Genomic DNA, 16716 nt, shown 5'->3' with positions numbered 1-16716 from the left:
TCCACCACGGTGTTGACCACTAGGTGCTACCAGAACACCAGTCATACTGATACTGAACTCACTCGTGCAGCCATGGTCACAGGGACTCTGCCTTTAGCCAGAAATGCAAGACTAGGTCACATCTAAACCAAGGCATTTTAAATAATGATTCTATTACTTTTTATGGCAGGAATGAGTTAGTGGGTTGCATGTTAAATATTCTCCTCTTCTCCTATTTACCTTATTTTCCACCCAAAAGACACAGGCAGGCCCATGGTTATGACTTCTCCCAAGAGCTAAAGCTTTGCAAGGTGACTCTACAACTGCTAGATCTCTGACTTCTTAGAACAAGCCAAGGACAATAAATATTGCAATAGATGTAAAATGAAAGAATAGAACACAAAAGCAATGGCAAATTTATTGCTAAGTGCTACTTCATGTGATGTTTTATGAGCAAGTAAACTGTAAAAAGGTACAAGGACAAAGAGGAATTCATAGTGCATGACTAGCTAAGGCTAGAAAACATAAAATATCATTATTGCTGATGTCTTCCCACAGTGCATTCTTCCTGAAATTATTTGCTAGTTTTGATCAAAAAGGAACATTTCTTTGTCAGTATGTAGCCTGGAACTGGCACACAGAACCCTTCTGTCACTGATCACACCCCTATGCCTAACAGCTGTTGGATCTCACACAGAATAAGTCATTTTTCATTTAGGTTCAAGTGGTGTGTCAATTCACATGATCACTGACAATGCCAGCCAGGCTACCAGCCAAAACAGAGCTCCTGACAGAAGATAAGGGAACTCCAGTGAGACAAGGAGCAGGGACAGGGGTATATTTTCCTGCAGGCAAGGTCTGTATTCCACCTGTTGCCTCAGCAGAGAGTTAGAAATAATCCCAGGGCTATGCAGCCATCATTCTTCCCAGATACTAAACTCATTCAAAACACAGGAAATTAAAGTACAAACTTACTTGATGCTGCGACGCAAAGCCACACTTAGGGTAAGTAGCTTAGTTTTGGTGTTTAAGCATTAATAAACCTTTATACATCTTTACATAGCAAATATTCACTATACAGAGAATCCAAACAGGTAAGTACTAACCATAGAACCTTCTCCATTCCATTTGTCACCCATCACTGGATCGCATACTGAAACAGAATAAATCTAGCTTTAGAAATTGGGTACAGTTATAGAGACCCTGGAGGGAGGGAAAGCTCTTGCAGCACACTCAACTTGAAATTTGTACCCGATGGCTGCCAATTCTGAAAGAGTAGGCCACATGTCTTAAACAATTGTCAGAGGTTTGTAGCCACCCTCACCTACCTCTTTCCATGTCGTTACGTCTGAAGGTGATGAGGATCTTTGTTGGCAACACGGACAGTGGGATCGAGTGCACCCTCAGCAAGTTTGCCAACAACACCAAGCTGTGTGGTGTGGTTGACACACTGGAGGGAAGGGATGCCATCCAGAGGGACCTTGACAGACTGGAGAGGTGGGCCTGTGCGAACCGCATGAAGTTGAACAAGTTCAAGGGCAAGGTCCTGCATGTGGGTCGGCGCAATCCCAAGCACAGCTACAGGCTGGGCGAGGAATGGATTGAAAGCAGCCCCGAGGAGAAGGACTTGGGAGTGTTAACTGATGAAAAGCTCAATGTGAGCCGGCAGTGTGCGCTTGCAGCCCAGAAAGCCAACCGTGTCCTGGGCTGCATCAAAAGAGGTGTGACCAGCAGGTCGAGGGAGGTGATCCTGCCCCTCTACTCCGCTCTTGTGAGACCCCACCTGGAGTACTGCATCCAGCTCTGGGGGCCCCAGTACAGGAGAGACATGGAGCTGTTGGAGCGAGTCCAGAGGAGGGCCACGAAGCTGATCCGAGGGCTGGAGCACCTCTCCTGTGAGGACAGGCTGAGAGAGTTGGGGTTGTTCAGCCTGGAGAAGAGAAGGCTCTGGGGAGATCTAATTTGCGCTTTCCAGTACCTGAAGGGGCCTACAGGAAAGCTGGTGAGGGACCATTTACAGGGAGTGTAGTGACAGGACAAGGGGCAATGGGTTCAAGCTGAAGGAGGGTCGATTTAGATTAGATGTTAGAAAGAAATTCTTCCCTGTGAGGGTGGTGAGGCACTGGAACAGGTTGCCCAGAGTGGTTGTGGATGCCCCATGCCTGGAAGTGTTTAAGACTGGGTTGGATGAGGCTTTGGGCAACCTGGTCTAGTGGAGGTTGTCCCTGCCCATGGCAGGGGGAGTGGAACTACATGATCTTTGAGGTCCCTTCCAACCCAAACCATTCTATGATTCTATGAGAGGGCCTGACTGCTGGGAGTAAAGGGACTTTTGTTATGGAAAACTCAGAGAGCCTGCCCCTTCACTCTCCAACCCAAAACTCTGGAATATAATAGTAGTATGGTTGGAAAGAAACGTGGGAGAAGCTGATAGCTGTGAAGAAAGTCCCATTTTTACTTTAGCGTAAAAACATACATGCCAAATGTACACACCAAAATGCTGTGTGTACACATTAAAAAAAAAAAAAAGTGTATTATAATGAAACAAGAAGAAAATCCATGCCAAAGTACATAAACTCATACTTGGTGTAATAATATTAACACACGCTTGGCACAGGTTCTGAATCATCAGCAGTATTAACAACATATTCCAAGTGCCCTCAGTTTCAAAGTGAGGAAACAGCCTAGCCTTGTACTTTAAAAAGGAACATTGTTCATTGTATTAAAAGAGCTTTTAGCAAGATAAAAAAGAAATACAAATCCAAAGGTATCAAATTAATGTCCAATCAGTATATAAGGAAGTTTCTATGAATAAAAAGAGGGTAATTTGCTTTACATTTTTAAAGTATTTTCCTTACATTGTAATCCGTTAAAGGATCTTAGAAGCCTAGCTGTGTTCTCACCATCTTAGCATTTACTTCCTGTTCCATACCGCTAGATGTTTCTTTCTACTCCAACAGAGTTTTTAGCTTTGACTTACTAGTACAAGGCTCTGGAGAACCTGACAATGCAACACTGTTAATAAAGGCTAAAAAGCAACAAAGCCTGAGCTCATGAAGATTACCTCTGCTACATTTTTCTAAATTAGAACTGTGCTTTGTTAACTTTAAGTCAGATATGACAGTCTGTAGTATTACACCTTGAAAATCCTGTGAACCGTTCTAGACGTTTGCTGGCCACACACTTTACTGAACCTGAAGATGCCAGGCTCAAACCATCATTCACAGCTTTTTATCCCACTAAATCCCCACTGACTTTGCCCTGTCACTCTAAACGTTTTGCTCAATTCAAGCCCATGCTTGTTATCTTTAAAAGTCCTGACACACTCAGAGAGTTAGGAAGAAAAAAGGAGAATCTCTTCTCACAGGTTTAAGCCTGATGTGACACGTTAATGACAGCAGTTGCTGGAGTCTGTTGCTCTGAGTGTTCCCAGGTAATCGTAGCAGAGGACACCAGAGTTCAAAAAGCCTTGGAGTTTAAACTAAATTATGAAGCTTACAAGGCACAGTAAGACACTTCTGGGATGTCACATGAAACCATGGCAGGGCAACATGGGAGAGTCTATCCTGCTTTTGACTGACTTGGAAATCAAGGAGAGGCTTCAGCTATCAGCACTTACAGCCTATGCCTCTGAACTACGAACAGCAGCAGCCGGCTGGGATTTTACAAGCCTTTCTTTGATACAGACAATCAGTCCTCAAGGCGCATTCTCCTTTGGATGGAATAATGCAAGAAATAGACTGAAAGGCATAAAATCAGAAAGATAAAAAACCAACTCCTTCAACACTGAAGCAATGCTGAAATGAAACTTCACTGGAGCCTCAGCTGGTCCCAGACAGATCAGAGCACAAGATGGCTGTGAAATGCTGGGTAACATCAGAACAGCATCTTCATTCTAAAACGTGAAAATGATGGGCATAGACAGTGATGAAGCAGAAAGGATTATAATACGCATCCTTACCATATACTAGGTTAGAATTCTGTTGCTTCAACTCCTGGACAATATCCACCACCATTGCAAGAAACGATGTATCTCTTGTATACCCTTTGGGAAAAAAAGACACCTGTGAAGTCTATTTTCATGAACACTTTTTTTTTTTCCTTTTTTTTTAATTTTGGACAGAAATGCTGCATACTTCGCATTCTTTGGAACAACACATTTTTAGAACAAAGGCGTTTTAGTATTTCATTCAGGAACAACAGGTGGAAGACAATTTCAGACAGTGCTTTAACAACTAAAAATATAACCTTAAAAATCCATTTATTAAGTATGTTATATATGAAGAGCTCATACAACTTCAAAATGCTTAAACATATATATGAAAAGGTCAGACAAAGGAATAAACGTTCATTTTCTTCAAAACAGCAGTCTGAATCAGTACTATTTATCATGCAGTAAATAAGAAATATTTTAAATTCCATACATTTTTCTTGTACTCCAATCTGAAGCAGGTTTTTTTATTATTAATGTTGGTGCTGGTACAGTCTAACACATTAATACAATGAAGAATTAATCTTGAATATTTTAGAGCAATGGCCAATATACCAATAAAATTCCTATTTTTACACTTAGCAGTGAAATAAGCTGGAAATAATTTTTATGGTATCTCAAGGCCCTAATCACAATGCTAGCACCACAATATTCTTATTTAATCATTAATTTATTTTCTAGTTGTTTCTTTATATATTTTATGTATTAACTTTATTTACTACATTTATTAATTAATAATTGATTTTCATTGATTTTAGTTCATTTAATAGTATTATTTTTAGCAAGGTAGCTTCTTTAAATATATTCTTCATATATATTTTTGAGACTTATTTTTTACTTGCAAAATTGATCAATTCGTAGATGTTGCAGAGAAATAGAAAAAGCTTCCAAGATTTTTGGCCAAAATGCTTTTTAAGTCTATGAAATGATGACAGTCAGTCAAAAAAGCCAAGCAAAGATTTTGTTTAAAATTACCTGTGATGGTAGACTGGCTGAAAACACAGAGTATGATTAACATTATTGACAGAGGTGTTTCAAAAAAATTACACTGAATTGGAATTTATCTCTTCCCTTGAGTGTTTTACTGTAAATGAAACAAATATATGAAGATCTACAAGTAACTAACAGTCAGAAAAGTTAATGAAGTGTTATTTTGTATGATCAACCTAAAGATAATAATTTCCATCTCAGCCAAGATATTTAGTCATCAGACATACAATTACAATCAAATCCCATCTGCTGACAAATTAATTTGTTTTCAGTGTTTGAATAATCATATCCAGATTGTTGGAGGTACAAAGTACAGTTGTGCACTATAGTAAATGGCTGTTCCTGTTTGAAGAGAAAAATCTGTCTGTTAGCCCTGAATGAAAAAAACCTGAATTTTAAGTTCAGCCACAGTGCAACTGAACACTAAAACACCGAGAGTATTATTAGATCTTAAGAAATTAGTGCCATTTCTACCCGTGCCTTCTCTTTGTCCATACTGAAAATGGCTACACTGAACAAGATTTTTAAACAAACGCAAACATCTACCCACAACTCCAATTTTAAAAGACATATTAATAAATACTCCTTTTTTTTTCCAAAAAAATTCTTCTTGCTGAAGATTTTTATTTTTTCTTCTACCATTTCTAATCTCTTACATCTGCTTTGCCAGTACAAGACAATGATAGGAAAGGAGTTGGGGTCTTTTCCAAGAGTTGAAAGTAAAATAAAAAGGGAACATTTCAGCTAAAAGAATACTCAAACATTATTTTTATTTTGCATACTAACATCTCCTGAAAACTCCTACAAAACAGTGCGCTTTTCCTGGAAATGTCCTCTGTGTGAGTTCTTTCAAGGAAAGAAAGGGTGTTTGTATTTCCCAATCAGAAAGAACTCAATTATCCTGAAATTAATTTCTTAACCTTAGTTCAGTCTATTTTCTACTTAGTCTCCTCTAATTTGGAGATATTCCCTGAAATAGAACTGACAATAACTCTTCAGACATGCCACACCCTTCAAGCCAGAATGACAAAGTCTCTGGTTTTCCCTGTGTATAAAGGACTTTCCTACATGTGGAAGCCATGAAATCAATCAAATCTGTCAATATATTTCTGTTTACCTTTAAAAAGTGACTGTTCACTGCTATAAAAAACTGATACTGTAATCTAAACCAGATGCATAGCCCTTACTGAGGTGAAACTTGATCAGTAATCTACATTTGAGAAACAGGAATTGGATGAGCAGCAGTTTTTATCAAAAACCGCACAGAGAATCTCTCCTTTCTGTAAAGCATTCTACAAGAAGTTCTCTTTGCCTATATTTATAAATGCTTTGTACCTAGTGGCAAGCAAAGGAAACACTGCACAGTCACTATGTCCTGCAGAACGGTATCCAGAGGACCCAAATAATAACAAGAGCAAAAAAATCAAGAGATATGACAGAGTCAAAACCAAAATCCAATCCTGCTTATATTTTGCTCTGTATCCAAAGCACCACCCCTTAAAGATCAAGTAGAAAAAAAAGCACAAACTGTGTATAAAATCATGCTATAGTACCACAAAGTGCCAGTACTTCAAATTTAGGAGAAAGGGTTAAACTCATGCCTTCATAATAAATTTCAAAGTAATACTCTGACATTCCTCATCCTTTTTTCAGTACAGGCACTCCCAAAGCATTAATTAAGCCTGTACATGACTGGCCTGTACAAGTCTGTAAACTATACAAGGGGATCAATTTACACACCCAATTACAACCTTCAGGCTGGAGAACACTGGCTGTTTCAAACTGAACAGCATGAGCAGTTCAGACCATAATATATAGATGAAATTGCAGGAGAAATCAAAGGAGGGAAAACATAATTGCTTGATTTGGAATAAGGAGGGATATGGTTTATATTTCTTTACTTTTATTTATATCTCAACGGAACTCCAAGGAACAAGCTCTTCTTACCTGTGAGTACATAATCATACCGGTTGACCTTGTTCAGCTTAAGTCCTTCATACAGTTCATGAAGTTCATCTGAATTTAACACCTGACCCTTCCAGTGGGCATAACCTGCAAAGTAAACACAAGATAATTTTTCAAGAGCTAGATTTTCTATGTAGGATCACACAGATTATACACTTGGAGGGACTGCATCAGATATTAGTGCCAGAAAGCATTTCCACCTCCTCCTCTGTAAAACGCTGCTGCCAAATGGAAGCTGCTGTCAGCAGAACAGTTAACGCGCTCAACTTCTTCTTAGCATCTCTGTTCCCCAAAGGAACTAGAGTGACTACACTGGAGTTTGAAACTGTCCATTTATCAGTAAATCGAGCAGAGCACACACGAGCTCCTACAAATTTTCCCATGGAGCCTATACAACGATCCCTTTCCTGTGTGGAGGGGGATAAACGTATGTTTTGGACTTCACTGGGGGAGGGTGTCAGTATAATCTATTTTTGTTATTTTATACTACAAAAAAAAAGAAAAAGATTGTCAGCTAGATGACAAGCTTAAACAGGCTTGTGGATCTGTCTGGACACAGGCATGCAGCACTGCTGTACCCATCAGATACGGTGTTCACTGGAACCTGCATATAGCGAATGGAGTTACCACAGCAGAACATTGTTGTGGATGCTCTTTAAACATACAACGTCATCTAACAGATTGTCTTCCAAAAATAGCACAGTTTTAATGCTGAGGATCCTGGAGGAGGCAAATGAGTATCAGAAAGACACTACAAACAGACAAATAATATCCATACACTCCTATCCTTGAATTATGCCTAAGAATTACAAGCCAATACTCTTGGCTGAGAAGCAGATGGAAGGTGAAGTTACTTGGGAGAAGCTGAACTGATTTCAGGAAGCAATGGACCAAGCTCCACGGCAGCCAATTTCAAGGCGGGGAGGTGTGGAATCTTCCTTGAGAGACTCTAAACATTTGTTTAAAAATATAAATGTACCTTGCACCTTATCACCAAAGCCTGCCCATCTAGATGGCTGCCATCACCCCCTTGTATACAAGAACGGGGCTTCCTCCAGGATATTAGATGAAGCACCCATAATTTAACTCTTCCAACCTCCATAAATTCAGAGTTTGTTAAAAAGCTTTTTATTAACTGGAACTAGGAAAAGTGAAATGTTAAGTGAGATTTCTTCTTCTACACCATCCCTGTGTGAAGACAACGGTATTTTATTTGGTTTAACTTCTGCTCTTGGAGTTAGAAAATTCCGTGATCAAAACCGTTGGCTTTGATTATGGCTCTAAACTGTGTTATTAGAGTAACTGCCAAAAGGTGCTTAGAGCCTAGGATAAGCACATTTTTCAGTTTTCCTTCTTATGAATGCGAATACACCCACAGTAGGGTGAGCAGATGGATCATTTTGTTCTCCTCAGCTCACAAAAGCCTAGCCTCTAAAACACGACTCACTGCCAGCTGGCTGGGGGACTGACTCACATCAGCCATGACAATTCTCTCCCTGGCAAATGACTTTTAGCAAGTCTCTATGAAGAAATGGACAAAGTGAGGGATCCCCCTATGTTAGGGCTGTAGTTCCATTGCAGAACACAGTGATATTCAAAACAGCAACACTTATCACCTAGGCACACGTCTAGCCCCAAGTATATGAGGAACCTTTAACTACAACTAACTCAAGTATTCGGCGTATTTAATACGTATTTTTCTGTCACATCTGCAGCTTCAGAGAGAAATAATCTGCCTTCTCCTCCTCGAATCTCTACTAGCACTGCAAAGCCAGTCCCTACAGGGACACAACAGAGTCCTTTTCATTTCATTGTGCTCATCAACGAAACTGAGTGCAGTTTTCACCCAGAATCAAGGTCAGCTGGCAAGAGAGTAGTCATTCATCTTACACACGCCCATAAAAGTAACTATGATAGATTGTCCAGACAATCTAGATACTCTTGGGAGCTATTCCTACAGAGGGACCCTGCACATTCACTATTTAACTGCAAGTTCACCTTCCTATGTCAAGCTGTCTCACAAGCCGTTAACAGCCAATGCACAGGGTCTGTGTCACACTGATCCTCCATTGAGGGAGGGAAGTAAATACAGAAACAAAATGTTAGGTAGCAGCCCAGCTTAGCTCAGGATTTGGTAAGTTACCCACACAGGGCAGGGGCATTGTCTGAACTCTGTAGCAATGACTTCCAAGGGTATGTAGAGGATCCTTTTTACCACCTGGTAACGTGTAATACAACCTGAAGTCTAATCACACGATAGCTGGAGAAGAAAAAAAAGCCCTAGGGAAGCTCTCAGGGAAGCCCCGGCTATTCAGACAGAAGAAAAAGGGCAATGCCTTCACTGGATCTGCAGAGAACTGGGACTTCACTAGGAGCTGAACGATGTTCAAGTAAGAAGAAACAAACAAAATCTAAACTGGCAGCAAGACGGAAACCAGCCTAAGCCCCTTCCCCAGGGCAACATCATGTAACATGACAAACAAGGGGCAGATCCCATGACCCTGTGTTTATCCTACTCTCCTGGTGGAATATACAACCCAAAAGCAGCTTCTGTAGAGGGACAGAAGAAAAAGCCCGTTATTGATGTTCAAAAAGGGTTTCACAAACTGAAGGATGGATACCCTGTGGTCCCAGGAAGAGGGACTGTCTTGAAAGGGGAAAGGCATGGTGGTAAGGTCCAGCAAAAATCCAAACAGATACTGTATGTTGAAAAAACCACTGCATAGCCCTGAACCCAAAGCGAGTTAGCAGGGAATGCTAATAGCAAGCTTAAACATGTGAGGTCCAATTCGCTTTAGGGAAAAGCATGAGAGTGGTTGGAGTTAAGGATGATAACAAGGAACCGCTGTCTTCCTTGGCTAGGCACAGGAACTCAGTTGGCAATGAGGACATTTGAAGGCCCAGAGTTGCCTTGCAAGACCTAAAAGCAAGCTTCCTAGAAATGTTATCCCTGTGCCTACGCCGCTAAATACGAATATCTGAAAAACAGCAAGATAAAACCTAAAATGTTCTGTTTAACTATCCACTGACTATAATTCCTACTCTGCAGTAATATTTTCACTGCGGCACTCAATATAGAAGTTCAAAGTCTCACAGTACCTGGCTATTTGCACACATTATGCAAGAACTACAGCCAAGAAAACTAAACAATGAGTTTCAAGTTTGTACTTGGCAAAACAACTGCATCCCATGTGGAGAGTACAGAGCTGGTTAGGCATAGCAGCTGGATCAAATTATTACTCTTTTGTCTTGGATATTAAGGTGAGATCTTAGCTTGTATCTTCCACAGAGGAAGAAAGCTGAATCTTCCTTGTTTTGGTTACAAAACCACCAAATAATTCCCCTCAGTGCTGGACTGAGAGAGCAGAGAGAACACTGCAAATCATGGTACAGCTCTCCAAAACTGCACTTGACTCAGACTGACTGCATTAGTGTCCCAGATTAGTAATAATTTTAAATGCACAGATGAACATAAACATCTTTATACCCTTTCTGCATATCTGTGTTATGGCCTTTTGTTGCAATTAAATGTTATATAGTTGCTTTTAAGCAGATATGGGAATGAAAAACAGGTAAGATATGATGACTCTTGTCACTTATCCCTCTAAAATGATAACGTATTCATTGGTCTCCAAGGAAATGTCTTGGTTCACCTGTATGAAAAAGTAAAAAAAAAAAACCCACAACCAAGAGAGGCAGCTAATACTGCACCCAAGATGAATTTACATACTTTCATTTCCTGCCTTCCTCCACTGCTACATATTTTTTTTCTCTCCTTTGGAATGTATTTATAAGACACTTAATTCCAAAAACAAGGACAAAAAGAAAAGTTAAAAAATCCCAGGCATACCAGAAGAAACACAAAAAAACCCAAACCAAACAAAAACCCCAATAATAAAAAAAACAAGTTACCATTTAAGTACAGCAAGGAGTGTAAGATTTGTTTTCCAACCCAGAACATTCTGTTCTGAGGTTTGAGTTCCTCCTGTGGTGCTCCCTGCAAAACTGTTCCAAGTGGCTTCAGTAACCAAGTATTTCACATGGGAAAATGGAAGAAAGATCTAGTGTTTAAGGCACATGATGGGCAGGTAATCTGGCCCCAGCTGTGCCACAAAATTCACATGCAAACTCTGGCAGACAACCTGGTCTAAACACATGACTTCAGCTACCAGGAGGCCTTCAACAAAACCAGAAATACAGTACCAAATTCTGCATGGGATTTTTCACAGCTGGTCAGTGTGGGAGTAAAATACTACCAGTGTAAGGCACAAGTGGAGATCTTTTCTTTTTGTCCTGCACTGCACAGGTGTGAATGACTGCATATGGGCAGCAGACTGTGAAGAATCGCATCAACGAGACATAATTATAATTTCTCATGTATTAGACCTACCGGCCAATCCAACCACCCACTACACACCCACTAAGTGGAAGTCAAAAGTGCTTTGCTTAAAAAGAAAACACAAACAGGGTATTTGTTCTGGAGCAGTTTCAAATGTAGGATTTGGATGGCAAACTAAGCATATTATATGCTTACCATTAACCTACCAATTAGAAACAAAAATGCAAATCACTGAAGAATTAAAAATGCACCCCAAAAAAATCAATGATACAATAAAAAAAAATCTAGATTTTTATTTTTGCACATCAGACAATGAGATGCTTCTGCAAACAATACAGTAAAATAGAAAAAAAAGCACAGAATCTTTGTAGGTTGCATGACAGCTTCTTTTATTTGTACGTGAAGCATGATGCCATTCAAGGGTGAGTCACTCCAATCATAAAAGTTCCTCACCAAGCAACATGACAAACCATTCTCCCAGGGGGACTGATTTAAAGCACATTTTCTGAATTTCAGGATTACCAGAGACTAAAGAATGCTGAATTTTCTGAGCAGGAGTCAGCAGAAATAGGCCCGTGGTATTTTACTAATTTAAAAACCGGGCAAAAAAAAAAGCAACAATGATTCACCAAAGCAAGCCTGTTAGTCATAAATACTCTCTGCATTTTATCTTTTGCCAACAAGACCAGATTTAAAGACAGGGATGGTGAAAGAAAGAACACCATGTCTGAAACCTCACACACTTTGCTACCTGTGCCCCCTCCAGTATGTCACATTCTTTTAAAAACAAGAGTTCACAGATTTTGAAGCAAAAATTTGCCCTTCAGCTCTAATGATGACCACAGAAAGGGTTCTCGTAAGATCTCGTTTGTGTAGGAAAATCAAGTTATCTTCACCAGTTCATCCAGCATGATTCCTGTGTTTTGTGGGACTACTCCAGATGCAAGCCACAGCCCAGCAAGGCAGTTCCTGTTCATTAATCCCTGCAGTGGCACAGACTGCGCAAACATTGATCTGCAGCTACTGGTGCAAGTTTGTGTGCAGGCAAGTGGAAATCTTTGGTCTTGGAAAAATCTTCATATGAGGACACCACACGTTCCTACATGCCTCTCTCAAAGAGGAGGTGCAAAGCCACTGGGCTTGGAATCTATCCTTCAATTTAAGAAAGGGTAGAAAGGATTTAACAGAAAAAAAAACAGTGTTAGAAAACTAAACCTGCCATAAAAAGGAATATGAGCCCTTCCTTTCTTTTCCATTCCTTCCTCTTTCAGCCAAATAACCAATACGTCTACTTATCTTTTACTTACGCTTGTCAAGTGCCAAACACTATACTGTGATTTTTTTTCTGAAAGCTCTGCTCCCCAAACTCATGAGGTTGTGCAGCAATCTTTGGGATTTTTTTAACACATTTACTAAGACAATCAAGATTACAGAAAAAAAAATAATAATGTGACTCCTAAACACCAGGAGACAAAATAAAACTTCCAAATATTTTAAAGACTTGTGATTTTTGATACGTCACTGATTTGTTGTTCCTTCTACTATCTTCATTGTCTGCCAAGCCTTGAATGAAGCACTGGTAACATTTCTCCAGCTGTGATACTATTAAAAAAAATTAAAAAGCTTCTTTTCTGTTTTAGAACCTGGTCACCCTATTGATAATGTAATTTTCCTACCTTCAGACACATTCAGTTTATTGTCCAATAAAACCTCTATTAAGCTCTTTTAATGCCCTATAAAGCTGATTTAATCTTGAAATTGAAAGCCAGCAAACGACAGGTGCTCATCCATTTTGGGTGCCAAGTTATTTTACGTGAAAAAATGGCTTAGTTTCTGGAAGATTACAATAGTTTTACCCAGCTATCAATAACTGAACAACAAAAACTCCCAAACTCCAAAAGTAAATATATTAAAGAAACATAAGTCACATCAAATTATCTCTTAAAAACATGAGAGAACCTTTGTACTGTGCCAAAGGGTACAAGCAAAATAAGCAGCTTTTTGCCTGAGACCCTACCCCTTGTCTAATTATTACTTCTTTCATGCCTTTCCTCAACAAGCAGAGATTGTTTTCATTCATTTCTTCTTAGTGACACTAAATTCCTTCCACGGTAGGAACATCTTATAAGCTTTTCAAAGCTGCGTGGAGCTCAACATAGTAAGAGAGGACACAGGCTTCCTGGTCTGCTCTCTGTTCCAAAAATTTAGTTTATTAACAGAGCTGTCCTTGTGAGATACTAGGAAAGTATCCCAACTTTTATCTCTTTTTTTTCTTCCTTTGTCAGAAACAATCTTTGCTCTTTTCCAAAATGTTAAAGTCAGAATTTGTTCCTGGATTATTTTTTTTAAGATACCCTTAGAATTTCTTTATCTAGAGCAGATTTCCCCTCAAACAACCTGCCACCACCATGACAGTAGATGTGTCTCTATTGATCCAAAACCAGCAAGTCACTTGTAGCTCCTTTCTGAGTGAAAGGTATTGCTAAAATAAACATAAATTTCAGCTTTCTTTTGAAAAATAAAGTCCTCTAGCACTGTGAGTGTTAGGAAGTCTGAAAGTATTATGTGAGTGCACCACGTTCAGGCTTAGAATCCAAGTAAAAATACACCCAAATGTATTAACACCCTACCCCCTTCCTCCCTCCAGAATGTAATTTTAGGATACTTGATAGCCATCTGGAAACATTGCATCTAGCTCAGTATTTTTCTGATGTTTGGGTTGGTAATATGATTATGACAGTCATAGGGCCATAATGCACAGAAAGCATTACTGAAGACTCCCCTGTTCACAGGCCTGCTTGCATAGATGGCTGTATTTGTGTTATTTCACTGTCTGAGTTAATTACATTACTGCGTAACAAAAGAAACTTACACTCTGAAGCCACAGAAAAGGACATTACCATGTCATATCATGCCCTAATCCCAAATTCAGACTTCTGTGAGACTTGAATCAAAAAATGAAAATTACATTTCTGTCCTATATCCTGAAAATGTGAGTGAAAACAGACGACTGATCTCCTTTCCACTGTCATGTGATGAGGTGAGCCACATGTTGAGTAGAGCTGAGTGACTGGGGATCGGTATCTGAAGACACATGTAAAATTTTACCTGTGTGGTTTGAAAACTGGACGGAGTTCACTGTATCAACTTCAAATCCCAAAACCTGAAACAAAACACAGGAATATTTCTTTTACTAACACGGCTTTGTTAATATGTTATCAATATCACAAAACACAAGAAAGGATTCTTATTTCCCAGTGCATATTTAAAAATCTGGAACGCTTTTAACGTAAAAGCTGAGTCAACATACATGCAACATAAACAAACAACGCAGTACTTCACTACAGCAGCAGATGTGGAACAAAAGTGACAGTGGCAACAGCATCAGAAAAACAGAGCTCTGGATCCTCAGACTAGAGTTCATCTGGGGATAAGGATGGAGAGGCTGGTCCAGCAGCAATCACTGAAGTCCTGAAGAAAGCCTTGGCTAGTCTTTCTTGGCAAGAAAAGCAGTCTAAATTTCAAGGTACTACATTAATGCAAAATATGGAGGAAAGATGCTGTTAGTATTCCAGAAAGCAAATCTTTCTAAAAGCAAGAAGAATCTTAAAAAGGATCGTTGAGCCATATTTGGATGTCACAAGCGGTTTCTTTACAACTAAAAGAGAATAGAAAGAAATCACAGAGAATTTGGAGCATGATTACACAATCAAAGGGAGACAGCTCTTAAAAACGCAAAGTAGAAAAAGCCTAAAGCATGCTCCAAAAGCCACTTGCTACCTTGCATTATCAGCAATCCAAATACTGAAATATCCAAGAGTTTGCTGGTGCAATCAACAAACACATTCTTGTTGCACAAAAAGAGATAAATATTCTGAAAATAAGAGCATTGAATCAGGAGAAAACTAAGGAGGATTTTTAACCTGACCATACCTGCTTAATACAGACAGGCATTGCTGTTCAGGCCATTTTTAGACATTTTTATCTGCCACAAAAGAAATTCTAATGCAACAGTGACATAACAGTCTGACATTTAATATTTATTTCCACATCCTACTTGCTCTGAGTAAGAATTCTCCTTAAAAGACGAGCTGCTATATATGGCTCAGTGAGTCATAGTGGGAGATAATAGTAATGATGCATTGCTGTTTATGATCCACTTTCAGGCAATTTGCTGGGTAGGGGGGAATGAACAGAAGAAGCTTTTACCAGTCACGTTTTTCACTGAGACACATCCTTCTCCCTTTTTATCATGAAGGCAGTCCCTTCATATGTATTAAAAATCTCTGGGTGTATGGTGCCAGACATTAAGCTTTCCCTGTGCATGTACCTTCTCTTGCACATGAAAGCTGTTAAGTGATAAGCCCCTTATTTCAAACCCTGGGTTGTTACAAGATGGAGGTACGTGCTGCAACGGGTAGTTCCTTCTGCTTGCAGGCACTGCATTTCTGTCATTTCACAGTTCAGAGTCCACACAGGTCCACGCAGAACAAGTCTCTTCTTTCAATGTATAATAAAGGTTTCTGTTCATTCCGAACCAGAAAGCAAAGTAATCTTACATTAATGACAAACACACTGGTGGGTTGTCTCAGCATGATCAAGTTAAAATTAACCTCAGCTTCTACTCTCACCCTAGTTTCTTGTTTCACTTTGGTGGATTTTATTTTAAAGACTCTGGGATGAAAGGGGTGAGAACATGGCAATACTGTTACAACCTTAACCTTGATGTTTGCACTTGCTTTTCAAAGAAATAAATGAGAACACTGCTTCTAACAAGACTGTAAATCCCACATTCAGTTCCCCTCCCTGCACTGAACAGACCTAAGAAGTTCTAATTTCCTTCAAACACCTTGGCAACAAATGTGAATTAATCCATTTCTGTGCAATATTTAGATCACATCTCTCCAACTATAAACACCTGACACTATAGAACTCACTTATTATGATTTAGTGGCTAATCAGGTTTACACCTAGTCCTTTAGGGAAGAAAAGCATGCACAACTGCTTGTAGGGAGGGCTGTTTTATAATACGGATAAGCCCTGTACCAGCTGATGGACGCCAGCAAGAGCAGTCCTTCTTTACAGTCTCCACCAGCATTAGCTATCATTTGATTTCTCAACAAGCTTTTCTGTAGGATTAGGGATTTTTTTGGCTTGTTTTGGCCAGTTTATCTGCTTCAATCAGCAGAAGGGAAAATACAGGGAAGGCCACTGCTAACCTGACACTTAGCTGTCTCCAAGAGCTTAGCTGTATATTTGGTAAAAGAGAGTTAAAGAAAGTGCTTTTGAATAGTTGAGGAAAAGTCACAGACAGCTCAAATCAGCAAAGCAGCTTTCCCATCAGTGCAGAACAGGCTAAAAAGCCTTTAAAGGTCTCCCTAAGAATCACTTAATGGTGACGGTCTACTCTGTCACAGTTTCTAATTTGCCTTAAATTTTTGTTTTGACTAAA

The 16716-nt window shown here is 39.5% G+C and overlaps 1 protein-coding gene across 2 annotated transcripts in view; it reads right to left on the bottom strand.

Moving 5' to 3' along the window:
- Positions 1 to 16716, bottom strand: part of PDXK (pyridoxal kinase) — a 49417-nt gene that overhangs the window by 12817 nt on the left and 19884 nt on the right. For both annotated transcript variants that reach the window (XM_054818580.1, XM_054818589.1), the window contains exons 2-5: positions 14373 to 14427; positions 6908 to 7012; positions 3941 to 4024; positions 1086 to 1132 (exon numbers count right to left, since the gene is read on the bottom strand). In XM_054818580.1, the coding sequence (XP_054674555.1) occupies positions 1086 to 1132; positions 3941 to 4024; positions 6908 to 7012; positions 14373 to 14427 (291 nt within the window). The remainder of the gene's footprint in view (positions 1 to 1085; positions 1133 to 3940; positions 4025 to 6907; positions 7013 to 14372; positions 14428 to 16716) is intronic.

Source organism: Grus americana, chromosome 1 (assembly GCF_028858705.1).
Source record: "Grus americana isolate bGruAme1 chromosome 1, bGruAme1.mat, whole genome shotgun sequence".
Lineage (NCBI taxonomy): Eukaryota > Metazoa > Chordata > Aves > Gruiformes > Gruidae > Grus > Grus americana.
This window is presented reverse-complemented; position numbering and strand designations above follow the sequence as displayed.